We start from the raw sequence: 18,584 nt of genomic DNA on the forward strand, positions 1-18,584 counted from the left end.
ATTTGCCTATGTATGTCTGAATCATTCCAGTAATTAATTGTAATTATTTTCAAACTGCAGAGCTACCTGAGATATTATGCATTTACATAATCATATGCATAACTGTATGCATTTGTAAATACATTAATATATACATATACAATACAGGGGATGTTACTATTACCCAATGTAATGATACTATATATTTCTGCCTGTTTGACTGTCTGTCTCTGTCTAATGCACATCGATTTTTATGTATCTGCAAACATATCAGACAGACAGACAGACAGACAGACAGACAGACAGACAGACAGACAGACAGACAGACAGACAGACAGACAGACAGACAGACAGACAGATAGATAGATAGATAGATAGATAGATAGATAGATAGATAGATAGATAGATAGATAGATAGATGGAGGGAGAGAGAGAGGGGGGGGTGGATAGAGAGGTAGATAGACAGATAGATAGAGAGAGAGATAGATAGACAGACAGACAGACAGACAGACGGATGGATGGATGGATGGATGGATGGATGGATGGATGGATAGATAGACAGACAGACAGTTAGACATATAGACAGAGGATAGATATATATATATATTACATACTCTTGTATAATTCTTTACACAATGAAATAAAGTTGCTCTAATATAACTTGTATCTCAGTGTGATACTGACAGACATTTAACTGCAAGGTAAGTACAGTAAGGCATCAGTGTTATGTGCACATCATGCTTTCCCATATAATGAAGACTTGACTGATACCTGGTGTTAAATTTCATTGGTTGGAGTGTTAGAAGGACCAGCCCCTAGCCTTCATTGTTCAGAGCCTGTGATAATTATGAGCATTGCCAGCACACTGCTTGTATAATATTAATAGCTCGGTAGCATTACTGCTGGATGTCTGCAAGGGTTTCTCCTGAATACCTCACAGGATGTAGGCAGAGAACTTGCGTGTACTCTGCCAACCTCTGCCAGTGCACATTGCCACTCATATCTGGTGTCACAATAGCGTGCATTTAAAACGCAAAAACTTTTTTTCACTGTTATAGATTGAATAGCAGTTAGTTGTCTTTAAGCGGGTGTCAGGCCTACAGCGTGTACTCTGCCAACCTCTGCCAGTGCACATTGCCACTCATATCTGGTGTCACAATAGCGTGCATTTAAAACAAAAACATTTTCACTGTGATAGATTGAATAGCAGTTAGTTGTCTTCAAGCGGGTGTCAGGCCTACAGCGTGTAACTGCCAACCTCTGCCAGTGCACATTGCCACTCATATCTAGTGTCACAATAGCGTGCATTTAAAACCCAAAAAATGTTTTCACTGTTATAGATTGAATAGCAGTTAGTTGTCTTCAAGCGGGTGTCAGGCCTACAGCGTGTACTCTGCCAACCTCTGCCAGTGCACATTGCCACTCATATCTGGTGTCACAATAGCGTGCATTTAAAACCAAAAACCCTTTTTCACTGTTATAAATTGAATAGCAGTTAGTTGTCTTCAAGCGGGTGTCAGGCCTACAGCGTGTACTCTGCCAACCTCTGCCCGTGCACATTGCCACTCATATCTGGTGTCACAATAGCATGCATTTAAAACCAAAAAACATTTTTCACTGTAATAGATTGAATAGCAGTTAGTTGTCTTCAAGAGGGTGTCAGGCCTACAGCGTGTACTCTGCCAACCTCTGCCAGTGCACATTGCCACTCATATCTGGTGTCACAATAGCGTGCATTTAAAACCAAAATACTTTTTTCACTGTTATAGATTGAATAGCAGTTAGTTGTCTTCAAGCGGGTGTCAGGCCTACAGCGTGTACTCTGCCAGCCTCTGCCAGTGCACATTGCCACTCATATCTAGTGTCACAATAGCGTGCATTTAAAACCAAAACATGTTTTCACTGTTATAAATTGAATAGCAGTTAGTTGTCTTCAAGCGGGTGTCAGGCCTACAGCGTGTACTCTGCCAACCTATGCCAGTGCACATTGCTACTCATATCTGGTGTCACAATAGCGTGCATTTAAAACCAAAAAACTTTTTTCATTGTTATAGATTGAATAGCAGTTAGTTGTCTTCAAGCGGCTGTCCGGCCTACAGCGTGTACTCTGCCAACCTCTGCCAGTGCACATTGCCACTCATATCTGGTGTCACAATAGCGTGCATTTAAAACCAAAAAACTTTTTTCACTGTTATAGATTGAATAGCAGTTAGTTGTCTTCAAGCGGGTGTCAGGCCTACAGCGTGTACTCTGCCAACCTCTGCCAGTGCACATTGCCACTCATATCTGGTGTCACAATAGCGTGCATTTAAAACCAAAAAACTTTTTTCACTGTTATAGATTGAATAGCAGTTAGTTATCTTCAAGCGGGTGTGTCAGGCCTACAGCGTGTACTCTGCCAACCTCTGCCAGTGCACATTGACACTCATATCTGGTGTCACAATAGCGTGCATTTAAAACCCCAAAATTTTTTTTCACTGTTATAGATTGAATAGCAGTTAGTTATCTTCAAGCGGGTGTGTCAGGCCTACAGCGTGTACTCTGCCAACCTCTGCCAGTGCACATTGACGCTCATATCTGGTGTCACAATAGCGTGCATTTAAAACCAAAAAAAATGTTTTCACTGTTATAGATTGAATAGCAGTTAGTTGTCTTCAAGCGGGTGTGTCAGGCCTACTGCGTGTACTCTGCCAACCTCTGCCAGCAATGTGGAATTTTTTTTGTGTGTCTTCCTCTGACAACAGCGATGCCATTTGCAACCTGTGCCAAAAGAAACCGAGTCGTGGGAAGTCCAACACCCACTTAGGTACAACTGCTTTGCGTAGGCACATGATAGCACATCACAAACGCCTATGGGATCAACACATGAGTACAAGCAGCACACAAACTCAAAGCCGCCATCCTCCTCCTGTTCCAGCATCTTCAGCCACGTCAACCACTGCTGTCCTCCTTGCCCCCTCTCCACCATCCGCCACTCCGTCTCTCGCCTTGAGCAGTTCCCGCTCATCTGCCCACAGTCAGGTGTCTGTCAAGGACATGTTTGAGCGTAAGAAGCCAATGTCAGAAAGTCACCCCCTTGCCCAGCGTCTGACAGCTGGCTTGTCTGAACTATTAGCCCGCCAGCTTTTAACATACAAGCTGGTGGAGTCTGAGGCGTTCAAAAAATGTGTAGCTATTGGGACACTGCAGTGGAAGGTACTCGGACGAAATTTCTTTTCACAAAAGGCAATCCCCAACCTGTACTCGATTGTGCAAAAGGAAGTAATGGCATGTCTGGCACACAGTGTTGGGGCAAGGGTCCATCTGACCACTGATACCTGGTCTGCAAAGCATGGTCAGGGCAGGTATATCACCTACACTGCGCATTGGGTAAACCTGCTAACGGCTGCCAAGCATGGAATGCGTGGCTCTGCAGAGGAGTTGGTGACACCGCCACGACTTGCAGGCAGGCCTGCTGCCACCTCCTCCACTCCTCCTACTCCATCCTCTTCCATAACCTCCTCGACTGAGTCCTCTTCTGCTGCTGCGTCTTGCTCCACATCAACAGCACCCCCCCTGCTCCCCAGGTACTATTCCACATCCCGGATACGGCAGTGTCACGCCGTCTTGGGTTTGACATGCTTGAAAGCAGAGAGTCACACCGGACAAGCACTCCTGTCCGCCCTGAACGCACAGGTGGAAAAGTGGCTGACTCCGCAGCAACTGGAGATTGGCAAAGTGGTTTGTGACAATGGAACAAATTTGTTGGCGGCATTGAAGTTGGGCAAGTTGACACATGTGCCGTGCATGGCACATGTGTGTAATCTGATCGTACAACGCTTTGTGCATAAGTACACAGGCTTACAGGATGTCCTGAAGCAGGCCAGGAAGGTGTGTGGCCATTTCAGGCGTTCCTACACGGCCATGGCGCACTTTGCAGATATCCAGCGGCGAAACAACATGCCAGTGATGTGCTTGATTTGCGACAGTCCGATACGTTGGAATTCTACACTCCTAATGTTCGACCGCATGCTCCAACAAGAAAAAGCCGTTAATGAATATTTGTATGACCGGGGTGCTAGGACAGCCTCTGGGGAGCTGGGAATTTTTTTGCCACGTTACTGGACGCTCATGCGCAATGCCTGGAGGCTCATGCGTCCTTTTGAGGAGGTGACAAACCTAGTCAGTCGCACCGAAGGCACCAACAGCGACATCGTACCATTTGTTTTCTTCCTGGAGCGTGCCCTGTGAAGAGTGCTGGATCAGGCCATAGATGAGCGTGAAGAGGAAGAGGAAGAGTTGTGGTCACCATCACCACCAGAAACAGTCTTATCAGCATCGCTTGCTGGACCTGCAGCAATGCTGGAAGAGGATTGTGAGGAAGAGGAGTCAGAGGAGGAATGTGGCTTTTGAGGAGGAGGAGGAAGACCAACCACAACAGGCATCCCAGGGTGCTCGTTGTCACCTATCTGGTACCCGTGGTGTTGTACGTGGCTGGGGGGAAGAACATACCTTCATTGAGATCACTGAGGAGGAGGAACGGGAAATGAGTAGCTCAGGACCTTCAGTGCAGCAGGAGGTATTGTCACTGAGAAGAGAAGTCGCCTAGGTCAAAAAAGTCTAGATTACCTCACCTTTATTAAGATGAATGAGGGATGGATCCCGAAGGGACTGACAGTGGGCGATACATTCGACTAAAAAAGGCCTGATGAGATGAGCTGCCTTGGGCTAAAAATGGTGACCCTATGTAGGAGGAACAGTCCCTATTCTGCTCTGTGTCAGTGTGTATCAGGGTTCCTGAGGACAGGTGTCAATCCATATCTGCCAAGTGACCCTATGTAGGGGGAACAGTCCCTATTCTGCTCTGTGTCAGTGTGTATCATGGTCTCTGAGGACAGGTGTCAATCCATATCTGCCAAGTGACCCTATGTAGGGGGAACAGTCCCTATTCTGCTCTGTGTCAGTGTGTATCAGGGATCCTTAGGATAGGTGTCAATCCATATCTGCCAAGTGACCCTATGTAGGGGGAACAGTCCCTATTCTGCTCTGTGTCAGTGTGTATCAGGGATCCTTAGGATAGGTGTCAATCCATATCTGCCAAGTGACCCTATGTAGGGGGAACAGTCCCTATTCTGCTCTGTGTCAGTGTGTATCAGGGTCCCTGAGGACAGGTGTCAATCCATATCTGCCAAGTGACCCTGTGTAGGGGGAACAGTCCCTATTCTGCTCTGTGTCAGTTTGTATCAGGGTCCCTGAGGACAGGTGTCAATCCATATCTGCCAAGTGACCCTATGTAGGGGGAACAGTCCCTATTCTGCTCTGTGTCAGTGTGTATGAGGGTCTCTGAGGACAGGTGTCAATCCATATCTGCCAAGTGACCCTATGTAGGGGGAACAGTCCCTATTCTGCTCTGTGTCAGTGTGTATCAGGGTCTCTGAGGACAGGTGTCAATCCATATCTGCCAAGTGACTCTATGTAGGGGGAACAGTCCCTATTCTGCTCTGTGTCAGTGTGTACCTGGGATCCTTAGGATAGGTGTCAATCCATATCTGCCAAGTGACCCTATGTAGGGGGAACAGTCCCTATTCTGCTCTGTGTCAGTGTGTATCAGGGTCTCTGAGGATAGGTGTCAATCCATATCTGCCAAGTGACCCTATGTAGGGGGAACAGTCCCTATTCTGCTCTGTGTCAGTGTGTATCAGGGTCCCTGTGGACAGGTGTCAATCCATATCTGCCAAGTGACCCTATGTAGGGGGAACAGTCCCTATTCTGCTCTGTGTCAGTGTGTATCAGGGTCCCTGAGGACAGGTGTCAATCCATATCTGCCAAGTGAACCTATGTAAGGGGAACAGTCCCTATTCTGCTCTGTGTCAGTGTGTATCAGGGATCCTTAGGATAGGTGTCAATCCCATATCTGCCAAGTGACCCTATGTAGGGGGAACAGTCCCTATTCTGCTCTGTGTCAGTGTGTATCAGGGTCCCTGAGTACAGGTGTCAATCCATATCTGTCAAGTGACCCTATGTAGGGGGAACAGTCCCTATTCTGCTCTGTGTTAGTGTGTATCAGTGTCCCTGAAGACAGGTGTCAATCCATATCTGCCAAGTGACCCTTTGTAGGGGGAACAGTCCCTATTCTGCTCTGTGTCAGTGTGTATCAGGGTCTCTGAGGACAGTTGTCAATCCATATCTGCCAAGTGACCCTATGTAGGGGGAACAGTCCCTATTCTGCTCTGTGTCAGTGTGTATCAGTGTCCCTGAGTACAGGTGTCAATCCATATCTGCCAAGTGACCCTATGTAGGGGGAACAGTCCCTATTCTGCACTGTGTCAGTGTGTATCAGGGTCCCTGAGGACAGGTGTCAATCCATATAAGCCAAGTGACCCTATGTAGGGGGAACAGTCCCTATTCTGCACTGTGTCAGTGTGTATCAGGGTCCCTGAGGACAGGTGTCAATCCATATCTGCCAAGTAACCCTATGTAGGGGGGAACAGTCCCTATTGTGCTCTGTGTCAGTGTGTATCAGGGATCCTTAGGATAGGTGTCAATCCATATCTGCCAAGTGACCCTATGTAGGGGGAACAGTCCCTATTCTGCTCTGTGTCAGTGTGTATCAGGGTCTCTGAGGACAGGTGTCAATCCATATCTGCCAAGTGACCCTATGTAGGGGGAACAGTCCCTATTCTGCTCTGTGTCAGTGTGTATCAGGGTCTCTGAGGACAGGTGTCAATCCATATCTGCCAAGTGACCCTATGTAGGGGGAACAATCCCTAATCTGCTCTGTGTCAGTGTGTATCAGGGTCTCTGAGGACAGGTGTCAATCAATATCTGCCAAGTGACCCTATGTAGGGGGAACAGTCCCTATTCTGCTCTGTGTCAGTGTGTATCAGGGTCTCTGAGGACAGGTGTCAATCAATATCTGCCAAGTGACCCTATGTAGGGGGAACAGTCCCTATTCTGCTCTGTGTCAGTGTGTATCAGGGATCCTTAGGATAGGTGTCAATCCATATCTGCCAAGTGACCCTATGTAGGGGGAACAGTCCTTATTCTGCTCTGTGTCAGTGTGTATCAGGGTCCCTGAGGACAGGTGTCAATCCATATCTGCCAAGTGATCCTATGTAGGGGGAACAGTCCTTATTCTGCTCTGTGTCAGTGTGTATCATGGTCTCTGAGGACAGTTGTCAATCCATATCTGCCAAGTGACCCATGTAGGGGGAACAGTCCCTATTCTGCTCTGTGTCAGTGTGTATCAGGGTCCCTGAGGACAGGTGTCAATCCATATCTGCCAAGTGACCCTATGTAGGGGGAACAGTCCCTATTCTGCTCTGTGTCAGTGTGTATCAGGGTCCCTGAGGACAGGTGTCAATCCATATCTGCCAAGTGACCCTATGTAGGGGGAACAGTCCCTATTCTGCTTTGTGTCAGTGTGTATCAGGGTCTCTGAGGACAGGTGTCAATCCATATGTCAAGGTGTCAATATGTCATATGTCAGGTGTCAATGCATATCCATTGTGATTTAGGAATGTTAGGTGATTTATGCCCTTTATGGATTAAAACCAGACTCTGCATCAACTGTGTAATTTTCCATGGGAGTTTTGCCATTGATCCCCCTCCGGCACGCCACAGTCCAGGTGTTAGTCCCCTTGAAACAACTTTTCCATCACTATTGTGGCCAGAAAGAGTCCCTGTGGGTTTTAAAATTCGCCTGCCCATTGAAGTCTATGGCGGTTCGCCGCTTCGCGAACGTTTGCTGAAGTTTGCGTTCGCTGTTCGCAAACTGAAAATTTTGTGTTCGCAACATCACTATCCAGGAGTTGAAACTTTTATCTAATTTAATGTATATATATATATATATAATATATATATCTTTGCACATACATAAAAACTATTTGCATGATAGAGAGAGAGAGAGAGAGAGAGAGAGAGAGAGAGACAGAGACAGAGAAAGAGACAGACAAACAGGCAGACAGATTGATAGACAAACACACAGATATATCTTTACATATATATGTGCAAATAAATAGATAGATGGATGGATGGATAGACAGACAGATAAACAGATCTAAAAATAGATAGACAGGCAGATGTATGATAGGCAGACATGTATTATATAATCTTGTATAATTCTTTACACACTGACATAAAGTTGCTTTAACATAACTTGTATCTCAGTGTGATACTGATACACATTTTATTTGGAGTACCTTATTTGCCTATGTATGTCTGAATCATTCCAGTAATTAATTGTAATTATTTTCAAACTGCAGAGCTTCCTGAGATATTATGCATTTACATAATCATATGCATAACTGTATGCATTTGTAAATACATTAATATATACATATACAATACAGGGGATGTTACTATTACCCAATGTAATGATACTATATATATCTGCCTGTTTGACTGTCTGTCTCTGTCTAATGCACATCGATTTTTATGTATCTGCAAACATATCAGACAGACAGACAGACAGACAGACATACAGATAGATAGATAGATAGATAGATAGATAGATAGATAGATAGATAGATAGATAGATAGATAGATAGATAGATAGATAGATAGATGGAGGGAGAGAGAGAGAGAGGGGGGGATAGAGAGGTAGATAGACAGATAGATAGAGAGAGAGATAGATAGACAGACAGACAGACAGACAGACAGACAGACAGACAGACAGACGGATGGATGGATGGATGGATGGATGGATGGATGGATAGATAGACAGACAGTTAGACATATAGACAGAGGATAGATATATATATATATTACATACTCTTGTATAATTCTTTACACAATGAAATAAAGTTGCTCTAATATAACTTGTATCTCAGTGTGATACTGACAAACATTTAACTGCAAGGTAAGTACAGTAAGGCATCAGTGTTATGTGCACATCATGCTTTCCCATATAATGAAGACTTGACTGATACCTGGTGTTAAATTTCATTGGTTGGAGTGTTAGAAGGACCAGCCCCTAGCCTTCATTGTTCAGAGCCTGTGATAATTATGAGCATTGCCAGCACACTGCTTGTATAATATTAATAGCTCGGTAGCATTACTGCTGGATGTCTGCCAGGGTTTCTCCTGAATACCTCACAGGATGCAGGCAGAGAATGAAGTCACCTGGTGACTTGAAGTGTTCACCTAGTGATGCTTCATCTAGCCAATGGAGGTGTGGAGGAGCATGGCCAGAAAGGCGTGGGTCCTCCTTTATCCAGCCTCGTGGATTGTGATTGACACCAGGCATGCCTTTATTTCTTTCTCTGAGTCATGGAGCCCGGGCTTTATAACAGCTCAGCACGCTGGAGAGAGGGACCAAAGTCAACAGTCCGCATTACACTCAGGACGCAGCCGGGTTGCTCTCCAGAACCATCGCTTTCACCAAGTCCTGCATCTCCTGGCTGAAGGTCTTCTCCTCTCACTCCGCAGGCTTACTGCGACCTCCTCCGCGGAACCCCTTCTGCCTAGAACTCAGCGAATCTCCGGTTCCACAACATGAGGAAATACTTTGCACTTCTGTTAGGTGCTACCCTGCTCTTGTCCATGGGAGAGCCTGCAGTGGTCACTGGGGTGAGTACTTCAACTTTTACCTTACTGCTTGCTTTATGATTTACCTCTCTGCTCATACCTCAATATTTATCTTAGGACTACATCAGCTCTAAACTTGAGGACTTACCTTAACACTTACCTCAATGCTTACTTTAGAACTGCTCATTGCTCATTCTAAGCGCTCACCTTATTCGTTATCTTACAATTACTTTAAGTTTTTTTTTTAGTACTTAGGGGTTTTCCTCAGCCTGTATCTCTATAATTGCCTCAATGCTGCCCTCAATATTTACCGCAGCCCAGTTTCTGCTTAAATATGGATCTTTTTGCTGATACAGTGCTTATCTCAGCCCATCTCTTACCTCAGTATTTGTCAAAGTACATACATGGACCTTAAATTCAGTAATTACCTTAGCCCTAAACACTAACATCACTACTTCAAGTCTTAGGTTAGTGTTATCAACTTTTACATAAGTTCTTAACTCATTACCTACCTAAATGCTGTGGTTGATTAGACCATGGGACTTCCCTGTCTTTCTGACCACAAGAGACCATCTTCTTTAAGTGGCCCTCAGAGAAGATAGGTGAGATGGAATGAGTTAGATAAAGCTTGATCTGCCCCCAAGAAGTTCACGAATTCTAGTATGTGTGTGTCTTCTTTAATGGTTAATAACTTGCAAAGTTATCTACTGTTATCTAATGAGAAAATGCCTCAAGTTTCTTAACTTGTGACACTATATAACGTGGAGTATTTCTCATAGGACCATGTATGATGAGTTTACCAAGTTTGCTGTATTTGATTAAATATTATATATCTTATAAATATAATTATCTTATCTGGATACATTATAAAATGTGTTACAAGGTGTACATGGCCAGACTATGCCTAAAGCTGACAGAGCAGTAGGGAAAGTGTAACTTCCAAATATCGGCATGCCAACGTGCATGATGAAAGAATAACCTGGGGGAATTTTAGATGGGACAGTGGTAATTAAGTGGAAGTATAATTTCAGAAAGACATTAATACATCAATGAGGGTATATGGTCAATGAATCATTAACATCATAACCATTGAGCTTGAATAATTAAAAGTTAGTCTACTTTGGTTGGAAACAGACTGAGAAACACCATTTAAATGAGTCAGAAAAGTTATTTTTCCCATATCCTTATTAGGAGTACATTTTTTTTGTATGTATTAATTTATATTTTCCTCTTTAAAACTAGTTCGGGATGTATCAAAATGTATTTCTGCTTTTAAACCAGAAGTGATGCTTCTTCATCAAACTCTCCCTCAAAAGCATTACTGCTTCACGCTTTAACAGCTGTGAAAATTGTCATAACTAGACAGTGGAAAATCCTTACTAAGCCTGATTGGCATTTAATTAAGGCACAACTATCCCACCAACTAAAAATGGAAAAAGGTATTTCAACTAGTTAAAACACAAAAATTCTATACTCTGGCTGATGGGATAAATGGATAAATAAATTGGAATCTCTGTAAGCTACCATCTTTTATAGTAAAGTGTCCCAAGGGCACTTGAGGGCCCAATGAACTGTCTTTCTCTCTCCCCCCGACAGTGTGATTATTTTTAAAAATGTATTTATTTATTTTGTTGTTTAATGTGTGTCATGTGTGTTTTATATTGTTAAAATTTAAATAAAGGTGAATTATGGAAAAAAAAATATTTATGCTTTATGGTAAAATACAATAACCTAAACACACACAATATATATATATATATATATATATATATATATATATATATATATATAATGGAAATATTTATTCATAAGCAGCATCCCCCAAAAATACATTTCTATATAGGAGCATTTATTAATTGAAAAAATAACTCAAACGTATTTCCACTCCTAGAAATATACATGAATTACATAAGTAAAGCTACCCCATCCTTCAACAAACTAAGCAGATCCTAAATAAAGTGTTACCTTCACTGTGTACCAACCAGCTTGTTACTGGCAACCCTGAGGCCAACTGGCCAGTACACTATTTTCTCTTATTGTTTGATGGTGCATGTTGGCATGCCTGGCAATTGGAACCTACTTTCCCCCCCCCCCACTGCTATGTATGTATATTTTAGAAAATGGCATATCTTAATAAATGTGATTTATGTTCATTAAACGGAGTGGAAATACTTAAAATTTTTAAAACAAGAAATGCTTCTTTATTTTGATATAGTTTTGGGTATTGTTTACGAATAAAGATAGCCATTTTACATATAATGTGGGTTTTGGTTATTGTAATTATGTGTATGGCATTTGGTCTTTTTGGAAATGTGACCTTACCGCTTATTTTCTGTTTCTCCATATTGCTAATTACATAGTCCCTGTAGTGGTGCATTCTGCTGATTAATTTAAAGTCTAACAGGGTTAAGTAGTAGTTGACTTCAAAGCTTATCTAGAATTCTAGCTTGTTTGCTATTTTATAATGTATTTTATAAATGTAGACCCTTTTGGAGGCCAATTGAGAATCACACTGATCCCTCCACTACTCACCCATCTGAAGAAACTCAGATGCCTTCCACCTAATTCTCCTGAGGTCATGGTCCTTGGGTCCCACATATTCTCCCCCCACCCCTTTTTTTTTGTTAGATGGAATGAGTTTGATAAAGCTTGCTCTGCCCCCAAGAAGTTCAAGAATTCTAGTATGTTGTATAGAAGTCATAATCTTTTTGGATTGAAATTATTTTATAATGTTTTATTAATTATTTTATAATGTTTATTGCACCAAACATATGCTTGCTAACAACAAAATGTTATGGTGTTTATATGGATTTCTAATCGTACTCCTCTATGCTCTTACTTATGCATATACCTTATTTGGGGGATTTGCTGCAAAATAAACCCTAAAACAATATAAACCTATTGACAAAAAATACAATCAGTTGGTTGATGACTGACTACAAACTATGTCAATAATACAAAGATAACTCAAAACTTATTTGGGACAGCAGGGTAGCTTTGCTAAGAGATTAGACTACACAATTTAACATCATTTCGTCTATTTTCTAATTCAAAAACTGTATGAGGTAACTCTAGAATTTTTCTTAGTAGATTCCAATTTTACTTGGTTTCTCTACTGGTGACGATAAAAGATCAGAATGTGATGTAGCCGTAGAACTTACTCCTACACTAGTAACCTTGATTTATTATTCTCAAAGTCATGAACTAGCTATCCCTCTGTCTGTCAGTAAAGCACAACAAGGTTGGCGTTGCCATCTGACAAAACACTTAATGACATAGGAACCCTTTTACACCTACAATGGTATATGTCCTTTGCAAATTGACAAAGCCGTCATGTGATCAATTTAATACACTAGAATTAAAATATAGAGTACAAATATTTGTTTTTATATCTTGAAATGATGACATCCAAATCCATAAATAATATAATTTTCAGCCCATTTGTCATTGCAAGTTTTTAACAAGCTAGCAACATTTCCAATTACATAATTCGGATAAAGAATCTGCTGCACCCAAATGTAATTGTAGATATATATATATATATATATATATATATATATATATATATATATATATATATGTATAGTGCCCAATATTACATTTTTGCGATTATATGTTGTTTTTATGACCTGACACTTTCTGATCAGTTAATTCAAATTTCCCAATATTTATTTTTATGGAATAGCAGGTAATTATTGTGTTCTGTGTGTTTAACCCCTTAAGGACCAAACTTCTGGAATAAAAAAGAATCATGACATGTCACACATGTCATGTGTCCTTAAGGGGTTAAAGAACTACCTTTGGATTGAGCAATCACCACAGGCATAAGTAACATACCTAAATTCACAGATTGCCTGTTTTGTAACATTCTAATTACAGTACAATTATCTGTGTAAAAATACCACTGGTTGCATTGAAGACTTTCTGTGCACTCATAACATGGCAAAACTAGTTTTATTTACAGAATCATATTAAGTGGGGCTGTAATTTTCAATTTGTTTTGTTAGCAAACTAAAAAAATGTTGTTAAATTGGTTATTATGGAGATTTGACAAAGGTGAAGCAAACAATGTGTCAAAGGTGACAATCTTTAAAAAAAAAAATCTCCAACTGTTATTTTCCAAAGCTATTGTATAAAACCCCTTGTTATCGGTTTCTTGCTTGTGGTCTGTCTGACAATTCCCTAATAATAAAAAGCCCTATGCCTCTGGATTCATTTTGTATAGGTTTGTATAGGTTCACAACCATTCCATTCTCAGAGAGAAGATACATAGTAAAAACCTATTCACCTGTCTTAAGACTGAGCTGGTTGATGATGTTCATGCAAGAGTAGCTGTAAGGTTCAAGCAGCTGTTTTACATGTAACGATGAAAGTGGTGTTAGAATCAAGACATAATATTATGCTTCCGATGACTCAAAATACACACAGAACAGAAATTAAACTGGCCCCCTGGCCCCCTGGAGTGTTTTATACATTTTTAAACATTCCATGTGCATTTTGAGTAGAAGAATATTTTTTAAACCCTTAAGGACAAGGAATTAGGCAAATCCTATGATATGTCCTTAAAGGGACATGCACCACTTCAATTGTCTCATTCAAACCTTTTAGGTTTGAATAAGATAGTTGTCTATTTTTCTACAGCCCAAGAAAGCATGTAAATTTGATTTCTTTTTTTATACTTACCTGCTTTTTCCATGCCCACTCCAGGGGTGACATTGACCTAGTCAATCAGTGTCAGATCCCTAGGAATTCTAGAAAAGTGTGTATGTGTGACTCAAGTGATTCAGGCCCACATGACAAATATCTGTGACATCACAAAAACCAAGGACATGCTCCATCAGGATGGCACAGTAACAACTGCTCACAGTTTTTAAATAGTAAAAGCAGAAATGTGTATAATTACACCTTTCCTTAAGTCCAGGTTCTTTTAAAGATGTAGAGTTATTATTGTGCAAATCTTTCAATTATGAGACGGCATTCTTGTACTTCTAAAACTGCTCCCATGAATCATCATCATAATAATAAGGGTCAAAATCCCACCAATTGCACACGTTGAGTTAATATATTAACCAAATGTTCTGCTCCAGTGTTTTCAAGGCATGAAAAAAATGTTATGGTTAATATCAGTTCTCTAATCATACAGATACAGTCATCACATAAGAATTCAAATTGAACGTTACTTTAATGCATTCATATTCTATTTTGTAATCCATATGTGTTGAACTGACAATATAGATCTACGGCAACATATTAAAAAATAATGCTATTTTACGATTTGAAATTAACTGTTATAGCTACTACATTATTGGTAAATAAAAGATGAAAAAGAAAAAAAAATAATCACAATTTTAATTTCTTAAAAAGCATATTTAATGTAATCTTTTGAAAATAGAAATGAGGTATACAATAAGTCCATTACGTAACAATTGACACCTTATTATTTCGTTATTTTCACTCATGCAAATCCACTCTGAATGCAAGTGGTTTCTGCACGTATTCAGGAAACACTATTGATGAAGTGAAATATTTATTTATTTATGCAAATATTATCATTATTTTATGCAAATTAACTTCCCATAAAGCAGGTTTGTAAAAAGTTTTGTCTGTAACTCTCACTTAATTGTTACAACCTGCTCCCTTACAGTAGAACACCTTGAAACAAGAGAAATGTGTGTCATAAGAGAACACTTGCATCATGTCCAAATTCATGGTGTGTTTATATCCTACAGTCTTCTTTCTAGTTTGTTCCTTGATTGGAGATGCAAACCATTCCTTCACATGTAAACAACGTCATTATTTGCTTTGCCGTGCAAGTGTCCTCTATATATTTAGAATTTTGCTATGTTTACCTGAATCATGAAACAAACCACAAAAATGGGTCGTAAAAATAAACTAAACTAAACAATGGGTCTTTTATCCCTCTGTGTTAATACTAGGGCTATCCACCTGACAACCATCTAACAAAACATAGAGGTACACCATCCAAATATATGGATCAGTGCTTCCCTAGTGTAAAACTTGCTAAAAATCCTGTTATTTTGGAAAACAATGCTTCATAAATGTATACTGTAACTATTAGTAATAACATTATGGGCACATGCGATTTTCGTCACCATATTTTTGTTATCTATTTCCTATCTGTTATATCCTTTCTGGTGTCAACAGGACTTCACGTGATGTTACTCAATTACATTTTTCTACTTCTGTCTGTATATAATAAGTATTTTTTTTTCTGTTGATGTATAGGTTTGTGACAAGGATGAACAATGTAGAAACAGGACTTGCTGCGCTGTCAGCCTTTGGATAAGAAGCATTCGGGTGTGTACACCTCTGGGAAGTGAAGACGATGAGTGTCATCCATTAAGTCACAGAGTGAGTATCCCGTAATATCTTGATCTTTAGTATTGTAGTTTGAATTATTTTTATGTAAATTCCACCAGAGGAGAAATATGTACATAAAGGCATCAAGATACGAGGGTAAGGAGGGAGGGGTTGTGTGCAACAATTGATTCACAAATTCCAACTTTTAAAACTAACCTTTCACATGAGGAGGACTCTTCAGTCTGGACAAACAACCTCTTTGTTCCAGTAACAACTCAACTTGATTTTAGAGCCTGGTAGATAACTGAAAAACTAGATCTACTTACTTCAATTTGTCATTTGGATGTCTGAGAATCCTAAATACTTTTCAGTCATGGGAGGGCTGGCAAGGGGGGTGGGGGGATATTGACACCCTGGCCACAAGCATGGGTTAACTGGCAAGAGGGTTGGGGGCTGCAGTCTACAAACAGTTCTTCTGTAAATGAAAACATTGGGGTGTGTTGAGATGTTTGCACATGAGTAAGGCAGCGAGCAGGATTAGTAAAGGGCCTTTGCTAGCCCAGCATCGTGTGGGTTTGGTCCAAGAGCTGATGCTCTTGGTGCTCTCCTCGCCTGGATTATATGCTGGTGGATTGTGGTATCTGAGGCTTACCAGAATGCCAGCTTAATATCTCTGGATGTGTTTTCCATTGACTTCAGGGTAAGATGAGACCGTAGTCATGACATTCATAACACATTGTGGTTGTTGTCATTGGTGTACTAACTAATCTCTGTGAATGCTCCTTCATTCTATGCAGGTCCTATTGATGGAGGTTACAGGCATATACAGCATGATGGCACACCTTGTAACCCTGGCAGCCTTCATGTTTTATATCTCTTTATCCACATATTATATCATATTATCCACACAGAGATCTGTGAAATTTGTGTGCAAGAAAGGCCATTATTTATACCCATATAGCCCACTAGGGCTAGGCCAAAGGTTGCAAGCTCTCCCAACTCTTCAGGTTTATGCATAAATTTCAGTGGAACCAGCAGTTATTATCTCCTTCATATTTGCAAACAGTGGGAATAGATGTAAGATAATAAAGATGTGAAAATGGAATTCTTCCAATTTCCAAATAGAATATATATAGACAGACAAGAAAAGATGGATGGATGGATGGATGTGTATTCTAACTGGTACTCAAACTTCTAGAATATGTGACAAACAAATGTTAATTGATTTTTTTTGTCTTGTTTTTGTTTTAGGTTCCATTTTTAGGAAAAAGACTTCACCACACCTGCCCATGTCTTCCGGGCTTGATTTGTACAAGACTGGGTGAAAACAGATACAAATGTCTGAAAGATGAAAGATTGTTGTTTTTACAAAATGCAATGCAACAGATATAGTTAAAATATAGGGACTTTGTTGTGACGAGGAGATATGTTTTATGGCACAGAATATAGAAAGCATTGTCTTCGCTTAGCAGATGTAAGCATGGTTTAGAGAGCATGATTGTTTTATAATACAAGTATATCTGCCACCTAAAACAAGCAAACAAACAAAAACCAAAAAACTCCACTTCAGAGTATAAAATATTGTCTCTCTGTTGCATTAACATATTTTAATAAACCAACCGTTTTAAAGATATGTTTAATGTTACAAATTAATTTGCCATTTCTGAATTAATCAGGCCCATTATATGTGTCATAATTCACCTGGCTTCCATTCCCTTGTCTAATATTAATTCTTTATACTTGTAATCATACGTAATGTGTTTTATTCTACCAACACTGGTTAGTTATATGTTTTATAACTATATTGTTTAAGTAAATTATATTAAAAAGACTATGGAATGAGAAGGGCTAAATAGAGTGGTGCACTAATCCAGTTCAGCTGTGCTGATCGAATCAAATGCCTGTTAATCACTGGACAAACAAATCGATTTGTTTTCCAAACCATGAACGAATTGATGTCAATTAATTGTTTACAAATCGATTTAACAGGCATTTGATTAGTTCAGTAAAGCTGAATGTGATTCGTGCACAAGTCTAGGCCTGTATCAGTTTTAATTAGCTGATAGTAAAAATAGTATTATTATAAATACCATAAAAATGGCAGATTGTTTTAATGGCTTAATACAACACACAGACAATGATATATACTCTGTTGATTAATAGGAATGTTACAAGTTAATTTAAAGAAAGAGTTTTGAGAACCCTTGATTCATACATGTTTTTACTTTTAACTTTTAAACCAAAGATGGCTATAATAAACTTTAATTACTACAAAAGTGCAGTTCTGCACTTGCATAATAATGTTGCCTAAGAGCATGTCATTAAGATAAAATATGTGGCTTTTGTGGGCATCATAAATTAGGGCCACTATGAGCACCACTTTTCATAAAAAAAGTAAAAACCCACATCTATTCCAATTTTTTTTTTTTAAGAAACTGTGTCAAACGCATTTCTTGAGTTTCAGAATTTTTCCAAAGCTCTAGAATTTATTTAGTTAATATTTTTTGTTTTTTCAAACAACCTTTTCAAGGAAACGTGCTAAGTATTGTATTGAAAAGTTGGCGTGTTTGCAGTCCTGGAACAGTATTTTGGGAATGTGGATACTAAGGTCCTAAAGATACCCAATGCATTTCACGTTTTTGTGATTCCTAAATCATATGACGATAATTCACATATGAAAAACACTATATTGCATTATGATGGTGAAGTACCATAGGAGAGGTCATTACCGGCGTATGATAGAAAAGTATGATAGAAAAGTTATCATATCTTATTAT

General features: G+C 39.9%; 1 protein-coding gene across 1 annotated transcript; it reads left to right on the forward strand.

The window, feature by feature from the left end:
- Nucleotides 1–9,453: 9,453 nt before the first annotated feature.
- Nucleotides 9,454–17,287, forward strand: PROK2 (prokineticin 2). Its single transcript, XM_063427535.1, has 3 exons — nt 9,454–9,528; nt 15,733–15,858; nt 17,059–17,287. Exons 1-3 carry the CDS (start codon nt 9,454–9,456, stop codon nt 17,197–17,199), a joined length of 342 nt encoding a protein of 113 aa, XP_063283605.1. The 3' UTR covers nt 17,200–17,287.
- Nucleotides 17,288–18,584: the final 1,297 nt, after the last annotated feature.

The sequence above is a fragment of the Pelobates fuscus genome, chromosome 7 (assembly GCF_036172605.1).
Source record: "Pelobates fuscus isolate aPelFus1 chromosome 7, aPelFus1.pri, whole genome shotgun sequence".
NCBI classification, from domain to species: Eukaryota; Metazoa; Chordata; class Amphibia; order Anura; family Pelobatidae; genus Pelobates; species Pelobates fuscus.